The sequence below is a fragment of the Mustelus asterias genome, chromosome 20 (assembly GCF_964213995.1).
Source record: "Mustelus asterias chromosome 20, sMusAst1.hap1.1, whole genome shotgun sequence".
Lineage (NCBI taxonomy): Eukaryota > Metazoa > Chordata > Chondrichthyes > Carcharhiniformes > Triakidae > Mustelus > Mustelus asterias.
In genome coordinates, this window is record NC_135820.1 from 78,297,966 (window position 1) to 78,315,564 (window position 17,599).

The 17,599-nt window shown below is 46.3% G+C and overlaps 1 protein-coding gene across 1 annotated transcript in view; it reads left to right on the plus strand.

Annotated features, from left to right (window-relative positions):
* Window positions 1-16,985: 16,985 nt before the first annotated feature.
* The window catches only part of angpt4 (angiopoietin 4), an 89,495-nt gene continuing 88,881 nt past the window's right edge, over window positions 16,986-17,599 (plus strand). The window contains exons 1-2 of the mRNA XM_078236911.1: window positions 16,986-16,998; window positions 17,095-17,421. Coding sequence (XP_078093037.1) covers window positions 17,128-17,421 — 294 coding nt within the window. The 5' untranslated portion in view covers window positions 16,986-16,998; window positions 17,095-17,127. The remainder of the gene's footprint in view (window positions 16,999-17,094; window positions 17,422-17,599) is intronic.

Consider the following 17,599-nt stretch of genomic DNA (forward strand, 5'->3'; position numbering starts at 1 on the left):
TGGTGAGGACTCAATGGGCCAAATGCCCTCCTTCTGCACTGTAGGGATTCGATGATCTTGCTGACCCTTGCACACAAGGCTAGGCACAATTTTAACTCTTTTTGGGTTTAACCCCTCTCGCTCCGCCTCCGTTACAACCTCACCATCTCTTATAATAAGCCAATCATTGAGACTCCAGTCTAACACAAAGCACTTTGCAACATCCTAAGGTAGGGAAAGGCACTATATAAATGCACTTTCTTCATTTTCTTTCTTGTTATTTAGCCATCCTTACTTTGTTCCTCTCTCTTTCTTTCTTCCTTTTTATTTGATATGTACGTATATCCCCTATTGTCCCCTACATCTGGTTGTATGCAAGTTGCTCAATACATAATTCTATCTTGAATCTTTATTCTATGTTGCTGTGTAATACATCACTTCCAAAGATTTCTTCTCAAAATAAGTCTCTTTTATTGAGTTTATCACTATCATTAAAACTTTTACCCATTTTATGTCCAAAATCTATAAGCTGATGAATATTATTTTCAATATAGTGATTCTTTAATTAGAACAAAAATGTTAGGTAGCCTTATTCTCCTGACATCTTCCAAACAAGATGGTCATTTTGAAACTTCTTCAAACAGAATGTCGATCTCACGGCAGTAATCTTTAAAAACACTTAATGGAAGTCTAGTGAAAGCTAATGATTATTGCGATGGGACAGGAAACCTGATAAATGAGTGATTTTGTGGCCTCATTTCTGAAGAGGCCACTCAGAGATTGAAACAGTGTGTCTTTTCTGGTTACTTTTAAAGGACGATTAGCTAATGCTTAAGTGTCAACATTAACAAAGGCAATTTGAAAAAAACCTTCCATTGGTTCAGATTACGATGGGCAATTCTTTTGACGGAAGAACGATCAATCCTACTTCCGATGGAGGGTAAGCTCTGTCAGCTCCAATCAGTAACAATTCTCACTTCCATTGCTCTGCCATTGATAGACACGCCTTCAGATGTCAAGGTCATAACCTCTGAAGTTCTCTCCCTAAACTCCTCCACCTACTCTCTCCATGAGAAGACCCTCCCTAAAGCCCAACTGTTTTGACCAAGCCGTTGTTCACCTGCCCTGATTGGCTTGGTGTTTTTATTGTCTGAATACACCCTTTTGAAGCATTTTGGAATGTTTATTTGTACTAAAGGTGTTATATTAATGCAAATTGATGGGGTTGCTAGAAATGTTCCCTCTATCTTCTGCATACTGTGCGCTTGTTGCACTGAGCAGTCCTTTCCTGATTGAATTGCTCACGCATGCCTATACCTCCAAAGGAACATTTCCTGTACCCACCCTGTCCCTGTGTGGCACGGTCCTGATTTCGGCACAGTAATACGCCTGCATTGCTTAAAGGGGGCATCGGTTGCTGGTAACAAGCTACAAACCAGCAAATACTTTAGATTGCTAAGTTATTTTATTATTCATCTATCTTCCCGACCTGAAGCAGCCGTAATTGCCTGGATTTTAGGATAGGAATAGTGAAGAGGCTCAGTGTTCACTGCTGTTAAATAAATCAGACTGTAATTTCTGGTGCCTGTACATGTGCACTTAAACGCTGAAATCCGAATAACCCTGCTCCTGTAATGCTGTAACAGTCTTCAGCATTGAAATCAATGCGACACCATGAAGCTGGGGTGCCTACCCATTAGTAAAGAGGCAAGAAAAAGTTAATGTGATGCATTCAGGAAAATATTCATTTCAATGGCCATCCCAAACACCTCCCTGTCCCCAAAGATTTAATTTTACAAGTGTGTAGTCTCATTCATTCATTCAGAAGTTAATTATTGTTGATCATTTACAAAATGTTTTGGTATTTATACTGTGTGTCTCTTTTAATCTCTCCTGAGTTTCCCATCTTTATTTATTTTCCTGTACATAATTTCCATCTAATTTATACTTCCTGCTTTAAACTTGCTGGTGTGCATTCTGCGTGGCTCACTGAACAGTCTTTAATCTGATCAGTTGAATGTTCTTGCTACTGTTTGCTCTGCTCCCAGATGCCACGGATCCTCAATGGGGGGTGCCATGCTGGATCAGGTGTCCCACCAGAACAAGTGTCTGGTCCGCAGGCTGTGAAAACTCTGGGGGCAGCTGCCAGGGAGGAGAACAGTGAGTGTTGCTTCTTCATCATGGATGGAAACGTCCAAGCAAAACACTTTCGGAAAGATAGGGTAGGAAAATTCCAGATGATAGATACCAGTTACTACCACGGTGTTACACTCATTTCAAGGGCAAGTGCCAAGTTCCTTTTTGTTTGGAGATTCTATCATAAGATAAATGGCACAGAAACAGGCCATTCGGCCCAACCAGTCCGTGTTTATGTTCCAAATAAGCCTCCTCCCATCTTATTTAATCTAAATCTACCTTTGTAACCCTCTTCTCTTCTCCATCGTGTGCTTATCTAGTTTCCACTTAAATGTATCTATACTATTTGCTTCAAACACTACCTGGGGCAGTAAGTCCTACATTCTCACTACTCTGGGTAACAAAATGTTTTCTGAATTCCTGATTCCCTATCAGACAGCAACAATTCCCTTTCTTTCTTCATAAATACTTCAGGCGCTGTGTCCAGATTTGCTCTGTGTACATGAATCCTATTGGGTAGAATTTTCTCTTCTTTGCACAGAGTGCTGGCTGAGGTGAGGAAACCAGTGTGTAGCTCGCCAGCAGCAGAGGCGGCTTTCCTCCCCACATTGTGCAGCGCTCTATGCAAACAGAATCTGCAAGGCTGGAAAAAACTGCCAATGCTGGGAATCCAAAACTGGCAGCCTAATCTCTGATAAAAAATAAAGAACACCCCCCACCCCCCCCCCTCCCCAGGCACTGCCCCCACCCCCTGCATGGAGATACTCCCTGAAACGCACAAGTGCTCCCCCCGCCATTAGATAAGGGGAACCCCCTGCCAAATATGCTCCCCAGAGGAACCCCATTTGGCACTGCTCCCTAACCCCCTGGCACTGTTCCCAGCAACGCCCTTGACACCCAGACACTGGGGGCAGTGTCATGGTGCTGGGGCAGTGCCAGGGTGTTGGACAGTGCCAGGGAGCAGTGCCAGAGTACCAGACGCAGTGTAAAGGGGTAGTGCCATGGTACCAAGACAGTCCCGGGGTATCGGGGCACTACAAAGGGACAGTGGCAGGGTACTAGGGGGAAATGCCAGGCAGCAGTTCCAGGGATCTGTGCCAGGGGCAATGCCAGCATCCAAGGAGCAATGCAAAGATACTGGATGCAGTGCCAGAGTACAGGGGGGGCAGTGCTGCAGTGTCGAAGGACAATGCTAGGGTCCTGGCCAGGCATGTCCCTTCCCCCCAGAGACTATACATACCTGTGCATCCCTGATAGGTCCCCTTCGCCTAGTTCATATTTTGCAAAATCTGTCGTAAACCTCACTGACGTCACATCAGTAAGTGGGGGGGGAGGGAGTTCCCAATTGGGGCGGGGTGGGGGTGGAAATATGGCAGGGAAGCCCACTAATTATATTTAAATGTATGGAAATGAGATTTCCGACCTTTGTTGCAGGAACATGGGACTTAATAGGATGGAGGGTTATGGAAGGTAGGGATATGCTCGGCACAACTTGTGGGGCCGAAGGGCCTGTTTTGTGCTGTAGTTTTTCTATGTTTCTAACATAATTCCATCACTGGCCGGGGGCAGGAAAAATCAGAAACTGAGATCTCACCAGCGAGATTCTCGTTTTTTGACTCTTGTGAAATGTCACCGCTCTGGGCGTGAAGTCCCAGCCATTGGAACTAAACTTGTCCAGTAACCAACACTGACCTTTTCACTTCCCTGATTAGCTATCATTATTCCAATTGGAAATCAAACTCTTTTGCACAGCGAGTAGTTTTAATGCGTAGTAGTACCCAGACCCTTCGCTCCTCTGCGCAATAAGAGATTCAATATTAAAGAGAAATATTTATCAGCTAAAGTCATGTACAAGTTGTTATTCATGGCGCAATTAATGTATTGCTTAGTTTTATTTATCTCTGTTCAAATATTCTTTCCTTCAAACTTGTTTATATTGTAGATAATATCCCGGGTTAGTGACAGTCTATCTTTCTTTTGTGTATAATGTGATAGGAAGTGATATGAAATTTGTCCTTTTAAGCAGCATATTTATAAACTGACAAGGGGTGATTTTCCCGGCACTGTGGTTATATTTGATGCCCCCAGTTTAATGTTCCAGTAATCCTGAGACAGTCCCTTGGATTGAGGGTGACTTATTTCCACTCAGGTTCAATGGCTTCTGGGAGGGTTGACAAGTCTGATGAGTGATCTGCAGACTCTGGTACACGTGGGGCAGGTGGTGCTGCAAGTCTAACCATTTCAGGGATGCTTTGAGGACAGCCCAGGAACACTTTAGCTGGGGCTATCCCTGGCATGACCAAGCTCTGAGTAGAACAAGTGTTTGGGGGGGGACGAGTGTCAAGCATATGAACAGCCAGCAAAGCTGGTTTTGAGTTGTTCTCGTTTCAATGATGGACAAATTGACCCGGGAAAGGACCTGCTGTTGGGCTGCCTTTCTTGCAGTGGGATTTGGAGGATCTTGCAAAAGCACTGCTGATGATGCTTCTGCAGTGCCTTTGAGGTGAGGCTAGGGGTTGCCCACTCTCTGGAGTATATAGGAGCACGAGGTTCATTCTGACTGGTAACCACGGCCTTAGTCTCAGGTTTGAGCCGCTGGTCCTCGAATGCTTTTGTCCTCAGTTGGCTGAAGACTGAGCTGGCACATTGGAGGCGATGATGAATTCCATCATCTATGTCCATCCAGTCATACCAATCGCATGACCATCTGGTGACAGGCAAAGACACAATAGCTTTTCCCGCACTGGCACATTGTGTCTCTGTGCCTTGCGGGACGGAAGTCATTCAGTGAGCTGCATTCTATAGAGAGTTCGAGAGGGACTTGCAGAAGACAGCGCTCTGCCCTCACCTAAACTGATTCACCCAGAGAGGAATTTTCAGCTGCCTCTCTCCCTAGGCAACAACTAACGTGAACTCACCACATTGCAGTAAGCACAGAGTAAGAGCTGTCAGGTCACTTGTCTGGATACTGGGGGCATCAGTTAAGAATGTCAAGGACTCAGATGTTGGGTCAGGATATCGAGGAATATGGAGCATAGCCAGGAAGACAAAGTTACACCAATGATGGGATTGAATGGCAGAACAGGCTTGAGGGGCAGAGTGGCCTTCTCCTGTTCTTCAAAGAAAACAATGTTTGCAACTTTGGGCTAATTCTCATCTGCCATTTGCTGAAATGTAATGTAAAATATGCTTCTCTCTGCACTGAAAGTGAGCAATGTTGTATATTTAACCGTTAGCTATAAGGCAATAAAGATCTCTCTAAACAATGAAACATCGAGTCTCCTCTTGTTCACATTGATATTTCTCACACAGATTAAACTGTCAATCAGAGCTGCCAGTGTCTGAATTTGAGTGCACAGATACACAGGAAACACTGGATTAGACCACACTGGCACGGTTTATACTATAACTGACGCATGTTCCTCTCTCCATCTTTTGCCTCGTTCTCTCTCCTTTCTATCTGCTTCCTGTCCATTCTAACAGAGTGAAACTGGATTCGCCCACACCAGAAGGAGCAAATTTGAACTTGCTTATTTCGCACAGAGGTGGACCAATCAAGGGACAGCGATTGAGGAAATTGAAACATTCTGATTGGATGATTCCAACTCATTCCAACTCCCATCCATTGACTCTGTCTACACTTCCTGCTGCCTCGGCAAAGCAGCCAGCATAATTGAGGACCCCATGCACCCCGGACATTCTCTTTTCCACCTTCTTCCGTTGGGAAAAAGATACAAAAGTCTGAGGTCACGTACCAACCAACTCAAGAACAGGTTCTTCCCTGCTGCTGTCAGACTTTTGATTGGACCTACCTCGCATTAAGTTGATCTTTCTCTACACTTTAGCTATGACTGTAACACTACATTCTGCACTCTCTCCTTTCCTTCTCTATGAACGGTATGCTTTGTATAGCGCGCAAGAAACAATACTTTTCACTGTATGTTAATACATGTGACAATAATAAATCAAATCAAAATCAATTCACAGACTTCAGATTTGCTGAATTATTGAAAGTCCAGCTTCAGGGGTGTGAGATTTCCATTCCTGAACTTTAAACTGAAATGATGGACGGTGTCCCTGACTGAATCCAGAAGAGAAAGTTAGACTCTTTGGTTAACTCTGTCATCACTACAGGGAGACAATATTCCAGTGCAAGAGCTGTTAAACGTCTGTGGAGAGAGCAATTCGAATATGACTCTCTTCACCTTTACTGCTAATTCTGATCTTGATGTTTTATGTTTGAGAATTATTTTCTAGACTCCAGTTGGGTTTATGGTTCATTGACTGCAGCGACCTGGGGCTGGAAGGATAATGTCAGGTGATGGGCGCATTTTGGACTCCATGTCACTATGGATCTTGAGGGTGGATGAGAGGAAATTCTACTTATTCTAAAATATGAATAAAATTCAACACTGTTCAACATTCAACATTGTTGAAGGTCTCTCGCTCTGATTACATTCAATCCTTCTCATCGAGAACCCTGGAATGAAAGGAAATCTCTTCTTCTGTGCTAAGGTTTTATGACCATATCCAATTCTTTCGATTTTCCTTACTCTGCCGAGCTCTTTTAGCTCTCTTTTTATTTTGAAAGCACGGCGTCCCTCCTTGTCTATTCTCTCTCACACCAGTTTCTCTGTGGATGCAGCAAATCATTTTCCAGTGTTGACCATCCAGTGGCAGTGTTGCCCCATCTAAAGTACAGAGACTGCACCTCCATTCATTAACTACTCTCCACCCAATCACAGTTACACTCCACCCAATCATAGCTACACTCCACCCAATCACAGTTACACTCCACCCAATCACAGTTACACTCCACCCAATCACAGTTACACTCCACCCAATCATAGCTACACTCCACCCAATCACAGTTACACTCCACCCAATCATAGCTACACTCCACCCAATCACAGTTACACTCCACCCAATCACAGTTACACTCCACCCAATCATAGCTACACTCCACCCAATCACAGTTACACTCCACCCAATCATAGCTACACTCCACCCAATCACAGTTACACTCCACCCAATCACAGTTACACTCCACCCAATCACAGTTACTCTCCATCTCAGCCAGGATTCACTGAGCTGAGATTGGAATATTGCCGCTGGTGGGAAAATCATCACCGCAATCTTGTCACTTCCTGACTGTCCGACCATGGAGTGAGCCCTCAACACACATTAAACTCAGTCTCACTCACACTCAGGGGTTTGAGGAGCTGCTGGAGGATAGGGAGGTAGAAAGGGTGAAGATGATGAAAGGATTTGAAAATAGGGATGGGGGCCTTTAAATTCTATCATTCACTCTCAGAATATTTACACTCCACAAACACAAAGCAGGATAACTAATATCTGTGATGTGGGGGGTGGCTAATGTAAATGGTAAGAACAAATTTGAACGTTTCTTGTTCACTGATGCATTGAATACGGACAACTCAGTAACTGGAGGATTTTGCTGTTTCGTTTCTGGTTTATTGGAACTTCCTCTTCACTTTTTAAATGTTATTTTTTATTCATTTGTGGGACATGGGCGTCGCTGGCTGAACATAGAACATAAAACATAGAACAGTACAGCACAGAACAGGCCCTTCGGCCCACGATGTTGTGCCGAGCTTTATCTGAAACCAAGATCAAGCTATCCCACTCCCTATCATCCTGGTGTGCTCCATGTGCCTAGCCAATAACCGCTTAAATGTTCCTAAAGTGTCTGACTCCACTATCACTGCAGGCAGTCCATTCCACACCCCAACCACTCTCTGAGTAAAGAACCTACCTCTGATATCCTTCCTATATCTCCCACCACGAACCCTATAGTTATGCCCCCTTGTAATAGCTCCATCCACCCGAGGAAATAGTCTTTGAACGTTCACTCTATCTATCCCCTTCATCATTTTATACACCTCTATTAAGTCTCCCCTCAGCCTCCTCCGCTCCAGAGAGAACAGCCCTAGCTCCCTCAACCTTTCCTCATAAGACCTACCCTCCAAACCAAGCAGCATCCTGGTAAATCTCCTCTGCACTCTTTCCAGCGCTTCCACATCCTTCTTATAGTGAGGTGACCAGAACTGCACACAATATTCCTGGCCAGCATTTATTGCCCATCCCTGGTTGCTCTTGAAGGGCAGTTAAGAGTCAACCACATTGCTGTGGCTCTGGAGTCACATGTAGGCCAGACCGGGTAAGGACAGCAGATTTCCTTCCCTAAAGGACATTAGTGAACCAGATGGGTTTTTCTGACAATCGACAACGGTTTCATGGTCATCAGTAGATTCTTAATTCCAGATTTTTTTTTATTGAATTCAAATTCCACCATCTACCGGGATTTGAACCCGGGTCCCCAGGACATTAACTGAGTTTTTGCATTAATTGTCTAGTAATAATACACTAGGCCATTGCCTCCCCATGTTGTTAAATGAATTCTGGGAGGGGTTACCGGTTACTATCTGGCATTAGTTACTTTGGCTGTTCATTCATTCACACTCCCTCCCAGTGTCAATGGAAATAAACTTGAATAATATCTGCCTCTGGATTGTGAAGACATTAAACATGAACGGAAGTGACTCAATCATCAAAATAGTAAATATCACGTAGACGAAAGACCCCAATCCTGTCCTGGTAGTACCCAGCTACAGAGAGAGAGAGAGAGAAAGACAAGGGGAGTAGTCCAGATGTGGGGCTTTCGAGTTCAGCGGCATTTACTGAAAAACTTTTGTGTCTTTCAGCACATGATGTCATGAGACATGTTCCAATAATGGAGCAAATCCATCTCGGGATTCCAGAGACAATACCATGAACAAAGGGAACTTGAACAAACACCTGATCGCATCATTGGAACATCCTGAAGTGATTTATGCTCAATGAGCTACAATTGTAGACAACATTGTGTTAATTACCGCAAATTCCCATAGGTGGGAAGTGACTGGCTGACTGGGTAATCTAAAAGCAAAATACTGCAGATACTGGGGACTGGAAATAAAGAAAAGCTGATTATCTATTCACTGATGTTGGTTAAGGGGTAAATGATGCACAGGTCATCGATAAGGACTAACCAACTCTTCTTAATAATAGTGACCTACAGATATTTTACATCCACCTTTGGAATCGGAGGGGTCCTCGGTTTAATGTCTCATCCGGGGGTGGTAGGCTGGCACAGTGGTTGGCACTGCTGCCTCACAGCGCCAGGGACCCGGGTTCAATTCTGACCTTGGGTCACTGTCTGTGTGGAGTTTGCACGTTCTCCCCGTGTCTGCGTGGGTTTCCTCCGGGTGATCCGGTTTCCTCCCACTCTCCAAAGATGTGCGGGTTAGGTTGATTGGCTATGTTAAATTGCCCCTCAATGACAGTGGGACTAGCTAGGGTAAATATATGGGGTTATGGGGATAGGACTTGGCTGGGAATGCGATCGCTGTTGACTCGATGGGCCAAATGGTCTGCTTCTGCACTGTAGGGATTCTATGATTCTACGAAAGACAGATGATACATTGCTCCAACAGTGTAGCACTCCCTCAGTACTGCAAAGGAGTGTAAGTCCAGATTGTTATGCTCAGGTCTCTGGAATAGGGCTTGAACATTGGGGTCATATTTGACCCCGAATTCAGTTTCTAACCACACATTTGGACCATCGCTTGGGCAACTTATTTCCACCTCCATAACATCACCCAACTTCACCCTTGACCCAGCTCATCTGCTGCTGAAACTCTCACTCATACCATAGTTACTCTGCTCTCTGTCACTCCATCGCAATCCTGGCTGATCTTTCACATTCTACCCTCACTAAACCCAGGGTCATCCGGAACTCTGCTGCCCAGGTCTTAACTCACATCAAGTCCCGATGACTGATCACCTCCCTGTGCTCGCTGACCTATATTACTATCTGCTCCAGCAATATCCTGACTTTGAAATCTCATCCTTTTTTTACAAATCCCTCCATGGCCCCGCCTCTCCCTCTCTCCATAATCTCCTCTAGCCCACAGCCTTCTGAGATATTTGCGCTAATCTAATTCTGGCTTCTTGAAGATCCTCTGATTTTAATAGTTCCAATATTTGTGGCTGTGCCTCCATTTGTCTGGGCTCCAAGTTCGAGGGGCCCCCTCCCTAGCCACTCCACCCGCACTTTCTACATTTAAGTCACCCCTTAAAACTTACCTCTTTGAACAAGTTTTTGATCATCTGACCTCATATCTCATTATGTAGCTGGGTGTCATTCGCTGTTTCATAAAGCTCCTGAGAAGTGCTTTGGAATGCTTTGTCATGCTTCAGGTGCTATATAAGTGCAAATTGTTGTCGTTGAGCACACAGCCTGTGAATACTGGAATCTGATGGGCAGGAATGGCCTTTTGGTTCACTGAATCGGACCCCATGGAGACATAATCAAGTTTCATCATTCCATAGTTCACCCAGCCTTCCATCAGAAACCCTGGGAAAACAGACATAAACCTCAGGGTGGTGGGGGGGGGGGGGGGGGGGGGGGGTGTTGGTCGGGGGGGGTGGAAGCAGGGGTGGAAAGAGGGGATGTAGTATTGCAGGAAATTCCTCTCGGGCTTGCAAAGATGGCTCCATTGGGTTCCAGACCATTGGGAATGTTTCTTGACCTCCCATTCCACCTACTCTCCATCTGAGGTGACACCAGTTAAAAAAAGTTAAAGTTTATTTATTGGTCACATGTAAGGCTCACATTAACATCTCAAATGAGGGGCATAGATCAGCTGGATATTCAATATCTTTTCCCAAAGGTGGGGGAGTCTAAAACTAGAGCGCATAGGTTTAAGGTGAGAGGGGAGAGATACAAAAGTGTCCAGAGGGGCAATATTTTCACACAGAGGGTGGTGAGTGTCTGGAACAAGCTGCCAGAGGTAGTAGTAGAGGCGGGTACAATTTTGTCTTTTAAAAAGCGTTTAGACAGTTACATGGGTAAGATGGGTATAGAGGAATTGGGCCAAATGCGGACAATTAGGACTAACTTAGTGGTTTATAAAAAAAGGGCAGCATGGACAAGTTGTGCTGAAGGGCCTGTTTCCATGCTGTAAACCTCTATGACTTAACACTGCAATGAAGATACTATGAAATTCACCTAGTCGCCACACTCCGGAGCCTGTTCATGTCAATGCACCTAACCAGCACATCTTTCAGACTGTGGGAGGAAACCGGAGGAAACCCACGAAGACACGGGGAGAACGTACAGAATCCGCACAGACAGTGACCCAGGGTCCCTGGCGCTGTGAGGCAGCAGTGCTAACCACTGTGCCACCGTGCTGCCCACCAGTCTTTGCCAATGATTTGTCTCCTTGCTGTTCATCAAACACACAGTGACTGTCCCCACAAGCAACTTAGTCCAAAGCTCGATGTTCCACTGGGAAGACAGAGACCTCCAAGCAGACATCCCACCCGGCTTGTTAAAGGTGTTGACAGACACGGAGAAACTATTTGTTCAGATGGGAGCAATTCAGAACAAGGGGAGAGAATCTGAAAATTCAAGCTACTTGTTAGGCAAGAGTTTTAAAGCTTAAAGTTTTTTTTAAAGTTTATTGATCAGTGTCACAAGTAGGCTAACATTAACACTGCAATGAAGCTATTGTGAAAATCCCCCAGTCACCACACTCCAGCGCTTGTTCTCCTCATCTCAGTTCAAAATGGCAGACCATTTATCTTGAGACTATGATATCAAGTTCCAGACACCAGCCATGGAAAGCAGCCTATCAACATCTATTCTGTTGAGCATCCTAAAGGTTATACATTTCATTGTTTTTGTAAGGGTGTAACGTTCGGGTACAGGGGTTGGCGCTGAGCCATTTACTGCTCTTGAATTTTCCGCACAGTGATGATCATGTTGCTGATGTCTCTCGATGGGCAAGAACCACACCACATCTCTGGAAGGACTTCCATGGTCACTGGGAGGAAGGTGTTGAGGAGGATCCTTGCAATGATCTGTCCTGTGACAGACAGGAGGGTGGCACCTCTGTAGTTACCTCAATCAGACTTGTCTCCCTTGACAATATCCCTGACATTCCCCAGCACTAAGGTCAGGGTTTACTGGGCAGCAGTGGTCCCCTGTGCTCCCATATGCTTCTGGGACTTGGACAATCTACAGCCTCACCTCAACACACTGGAGAAGCACCATTTGTGATATCCTCACAAGATCTTCCAAATCAGGTAGCAAGAAAGGTGACCCAATAGCAACGCCCTTTCCCAAGACAACTTGTTCAGCATCAAGGCACCAATTCAAATTTTAACACTCAGTGAACAGATTATCTGATCTTCATCAGACTTGTGTTATAAATCCCATCTTAATAGTTGAGGAAGACCAAGACAGTTCTTCAAATCTCTTGGGTAATACATCGAATGGAAACAAGACCATCAAACTAGACTAACTGGCCCTTTATAGGAAAGCAAATTACTGCAGGTGCTGGAATCCGAAACGGCAGGAAAATCCCAGCAGGCCTGTCAGTGTCTGTGGCGAGAGAACAGAGCTAATGGCCTGATTCTCCGACCTCCCCCGCGGCTGGGATTCTCCCCACTGCAGTGAACGGAGATTTGGCTGAGTGCCAAATTCTTCATTCTCATTGGCAGCGGCAACAGGGCGTGAACTGCCGGAGAATCGGGCCCAATGTTTCAAGTCTGGATGACTCTTTGTCAGAGCTAATCCTTTATCTCATTTTCTGTTCGATGGGATCTTGCTGAGCGTTTCCTCAGAAACTGCGCCTCAAAAATACCTCATTCCATGTGAAACTACTTGCCTGCAGATCACCAACAACCTGTCCTGGTCCCCCCAATGCCGACACTATAGTTAAGAAAGCCCACCAACGCCTCGACTTTCTCAGGAGACTAAGGAAATTTGGCATGTCAGCTACGACTCCCACCAGCTTTTACAGATGCACCATAGAAAGCATTCTTTCTGGTTGTATCACAGTTTGGTATGGGGTCCCTGCTCTGTCTGAGTCTGCAAGAAACTACAATGGGTCATGAATGAAGCCCAGTCCATCACTCAAACCAGCCTCCCATCCATTGACTCTGTCTACACTTCCTGCTGCCTTGGCAAAGCAGCCAGCATAATTAAGGACCCCACGCACCCTGGACATTCTCTCTCCCACCTTCTTCCGTCGGGAAAAAGATACAAAAGTCTGAGGTCACGTACCAGGCGACTCACGATCAGCTTTTTCCTTGTTGCCATCAGACTTTTGAATCGACTTACCTTGCATTAAGTTGATCTTTCTCTACACCCTAGCTATGACTGTAACACTACATTCTGCACTCTCTCGTTTCCTTCTCTATGAACGGTATGCTTTGTATAGCGAGCAAGAAACTATATACTAATACATGTGACAATAATAAATCAAATCAAATCAAAAAAGGTGCTATATAAATGCAATTTTTCTCTCTCTTTTAAAAGGTGGCAAAGTTCATAACAGCCACAGACTAACATAACGTGAGATGAATGCTATCATTACCCTTTCTGCACTGTGGGGTGCTCCATGTCTCTCATCTGCAAGCACAGTGACTTTATCGTCAACACTTCTTTAAACTTCAAACTAACCTACAACAAAACCTTTGATTAAAACATGGGGCCTACTTATGCTGCTCCCTGGAGATACTGGCCCTATTGGGGCTGAATGGCCTCTCTCCGTACACTTTGATGATTTGATAGTAATTTCAAACCGAAGGTAAAATGGAGCAGCTGAAAAGGAGAATGGAGGAGATGGACGGGAGCTCTTCACATTCTCAGCTCCATGTCTCACCCAAAAGTAGGCATCTCCTTGCAGCCAATGAAATACAAGGATACGAGCACAAAACCAAGGCTGGCATTCCACGGCAGACCTGAGGGAGTGCCACACTGTCAGAGGGTCAGTACTGAGGGAGTGCCGCACTGTCAGAGGGTCAGTACTGAGGGAGTGCCGCACTGTCAGAGGGCCAGTACTGAGGGAGTGCTGCACTGTCAGAGGGTCAGTGCTGAGGGAGTGCTGCACTGTCAGAGGGTCAGTGCTGAGGGAGTGCCACACTGTCAGAGGGTCAGTACTGAGGGAGTGCCGCACTGTCAGAGGGTCAGTACTGAGGGAGTGCTGCACTGTCAGAGGGTCAGTACTGAGGGAGTGCTGCACTGTCAGAGGGTCAGTACTGAAGGAGTGCCGCACTGTCAGAGGGTCAGTACTGAGGGAGTGCCGCACTGTCAGAGGGTCAGTACTGAGGGAGTGCCGCACTGTCAGAGGGTCAGTACTGAGGGAGTGCCGCACTGTCAGAGGGTCAGTACTGAGGGAGTGCTGCACTGTCAGAGGGTCAGTACTGAGGGAGTGCCGCACTGTCAGAGGGTCAGTACTGAGGGAGTGCCGCACTGTCAGAGGGTCAGTACTGAGGGAGTGCCGCACTGTCAGAGGGTCAGTACTGAGGGAGTGCAGCACTGTCAGAGGGTCAGTACTGAGGGAGTGCCGCACTGTCAGAGGGTCAGTGCTGAGGGAGTGCCGCACTGTCAGAGGGTCAGTACTGAGGGAGTGCCGCACTGTCAGAGGGTCAGTACTGAGGGAGTGCTGCACTGTCAGAGGGTCAGTGCTGAGGGAGTGCTGCACTGTCAGAGGGTCAGTACTGAGGGAGTGCCGCACTGTCAGAGGGTCAGTACTGAGGGAGTGCTGCAACATTTGACGTACTGTCTTCTGGGTGAGACTTTGAACCAAGGCACCATCTACCCTCTCAGATCGATGTAAAAGTTCCCTGGGAATATTTTGAAGGTGGGCAGGGGACTTATACCCAGTGTTCTGGCCAATATTTATCCCTCGATCTGCATCTCTGACACGGATCATCTGCTCCTGATCAGATTCCTGCTTGTGGGATTCAGCTGTGTGCAGATTGGCTGCCTGAGTTTATACATTGCAACGGTTACCACATTGCAAATGTATTTCATTGGCTGGGAATTGCTTTGGAATCTCCTGGGATCACGAACAATACTCTGTAAATGCAAACCTTTCATACAGCTTCACTTGAAATGGTGAAGGAACAGCCAATGACTGAAATCACTGTACAGATATTCAGAGTACAGATGTTCACTCTCAACCCCATAGCTCAATTTCTTCATTATTTCCCGTATATATAAGGCACCCATTTGGAGTATTGTGAGCAGTTTTGGGTCCTGTATCTAAGGAAGGATGTGCTGGCCTTGGAAAGGGTCCAGAGGAGGTTCACAAGAATGATCCCTGGAATGAAGAGCTTGTCGTATGAAAACAGTTGAGGACTCTGGGTCTGTACTCATTGGAATTTAGAAGGATGAGGGGAATCTTATTGAAACTTACAGGATACTGCGAGGCCTGGATAGAGTGAACATGGAGAGGATGTTTCCACTAGTAGGAAAAACTAGAACCAGAGGGCACAACCTCAGGCTAAAGGGACGATCCTTTAAAACAGAGATGAGGAGGAATTTCTTCAGCCAGAGAGTGGTGAATCTGTGGAACTCTTTGCCGCAGAAGGCTGTGGAGGCCAGGTCATTGAGTGTCTTTAAGACAGAGATAGGTAGGTTCTTGATTGATAAGGAGATCAGAGATTATGCGGGAAAGGCAGGAGAATGGAGAGGAGAAAATTATCAGCCATGATTGAATGGCGGAGCAGACTCGATGGGCCGAGTGGCCTATTTCTGCTCCGATGTCTTATGGTCTTATGGACCCAGGCCGATGGGATGGGAGCTGGTCTTGACCACAAGTAAAGTCTTTCATCCTGAACAACACATAACTGTTAAGGAAAAAAATCACCAACGCACTTGGTTAGCAGACAGGCTATACATGTGTAAAACTAAAAATCAGGAGTTAAATGTCAGCTAAAAAGGATTGAACTATACAAAGAAGTCAAACAGCCATTAATTCACTTTCCTAATCACTGTTCTTGCCTCTGTGTTCCATCTGGATGATTTATATTTGGGAAAATCCTCTCTGTGCTGAGACTCTGCAGGGAATCCAATGTAACTTTCCCTTCTCTTGTTGAACTTTTGATTGACAAATAAGCAGCAGATTGTGATGTTATGCCGGTCCTCTGCGTGTTGTTTGTGGGTTGTGATGTGATAGGGGACTGTGCATTCTTTAGCTCATGCGTCCAATCAATCTTGTAACTCGACTCCCACTTCACTGGCAACGGGAGGAAAACTTTGGAAAATCATAGGGGAGCTTTTTATGTTGCTCAGACACTGGCTTTTCTCAATTTTACTGAAGGATTGGCTGTGACTGTTACACAGAGACAGAGAGTGAGACAGACAGAGGGAGAAGGAGAAAGACAGACTAACAGACAGAGTGTGAAAGTGAGAGAGAATCGGAGCAAAAATGTGAGAGTGAAAGAGAGAGAGAGAAACAGAAGGAGACAGAGTGAGAGACAGACAGGGAGAGTGATAGAAACAGAGAGAAGACAGGGAGAGTGAGAGACAGGTAGAGGAAAAGTGAAAGTGACAAAGACAGAGAGGGAAAATCAGAGAGGGTAACAGAGAGGGAGACAGAGAGAGAGAGATGCAGTGGGAAGCAGAGAGAGAGAGATGAACTGCAAAGCAAACTAGATTCAAAGGGTTTTGACAAGCACCCAGCAACACTGCTGTCATTCCGGGGAGAGTGTCTCGGTGTCCTGCAGTGCTCAAACCCGGCTCAGAATTCCATGTGAAAGTGGCAGGGAGAGTCCAGGTGGAGGTAGACCAGAAATAGACGCAACATTCAAATAGGACCCTTGTGTAGGGGGCGAGAGGACAGACAAGGTGGGAGAGTGAGTAGGTGGAAGAGTGGGCAAGTGGGAGAGTGGGGAGGTGGGACAGTGGGCAAGTGGGAGAGTGGGGAGGTGGGAGAGTGGGTAGGTGGGTGAGTGGACAGGTGGGCGAGTGAGTAGGTGGGAGAGTGGGCAAGTGGGACAGTAGGCAGGTGGACGAGTGGGCAGGTGGGAGAGTGGGCAGGTGGGAGAGTGGGAGAGTGGGCAGGTGGGAGAGTGGGCAGGTGGGAGAGTGGGCAGGTGGGAGAGTGGGAGAGTGGGCAGGTGGGAGAGTGGGCAGGTGGGAGAGTGGGCAGAATGTGGATGCTGGCTCTCGCTCTGACATTAGTGTGGGCTTCAGTCAGCCTGGCAGGCTCTGCCAGCCAGCGACGAGCAGCAGGCGGTACACGTGGGCACTACCATCGTGTCCAGCATGGGCAGTGCAGCTACACCTTTGTACTGCCGGACCCAGGCCATTGCAGAGCCAGCATGGAGCAACGTGACAACAATGTCCTCCAGCGGGATGCCCCACCCAGTGAGACTGATACCTCCCTCCAGAAACTCCGCCATCTGGAGACAGCCACAGAGAACAACACCCAGTGGCTGCTGAAGGTAAGATTAATATCCACTATTTCTTCATTCATCCACTCCCAGCACCTGGGTGTCACTGGTGGGGGTCACCATTTATCAGCCAGTCTGAACTGCCTGGAGAAGGTGGTGATTGGCTTCTTGAAGTGCTGCAGTCTGTGCGGTGATGATGGTGTTACTTTTTGTGTTGGTTTGATAGACC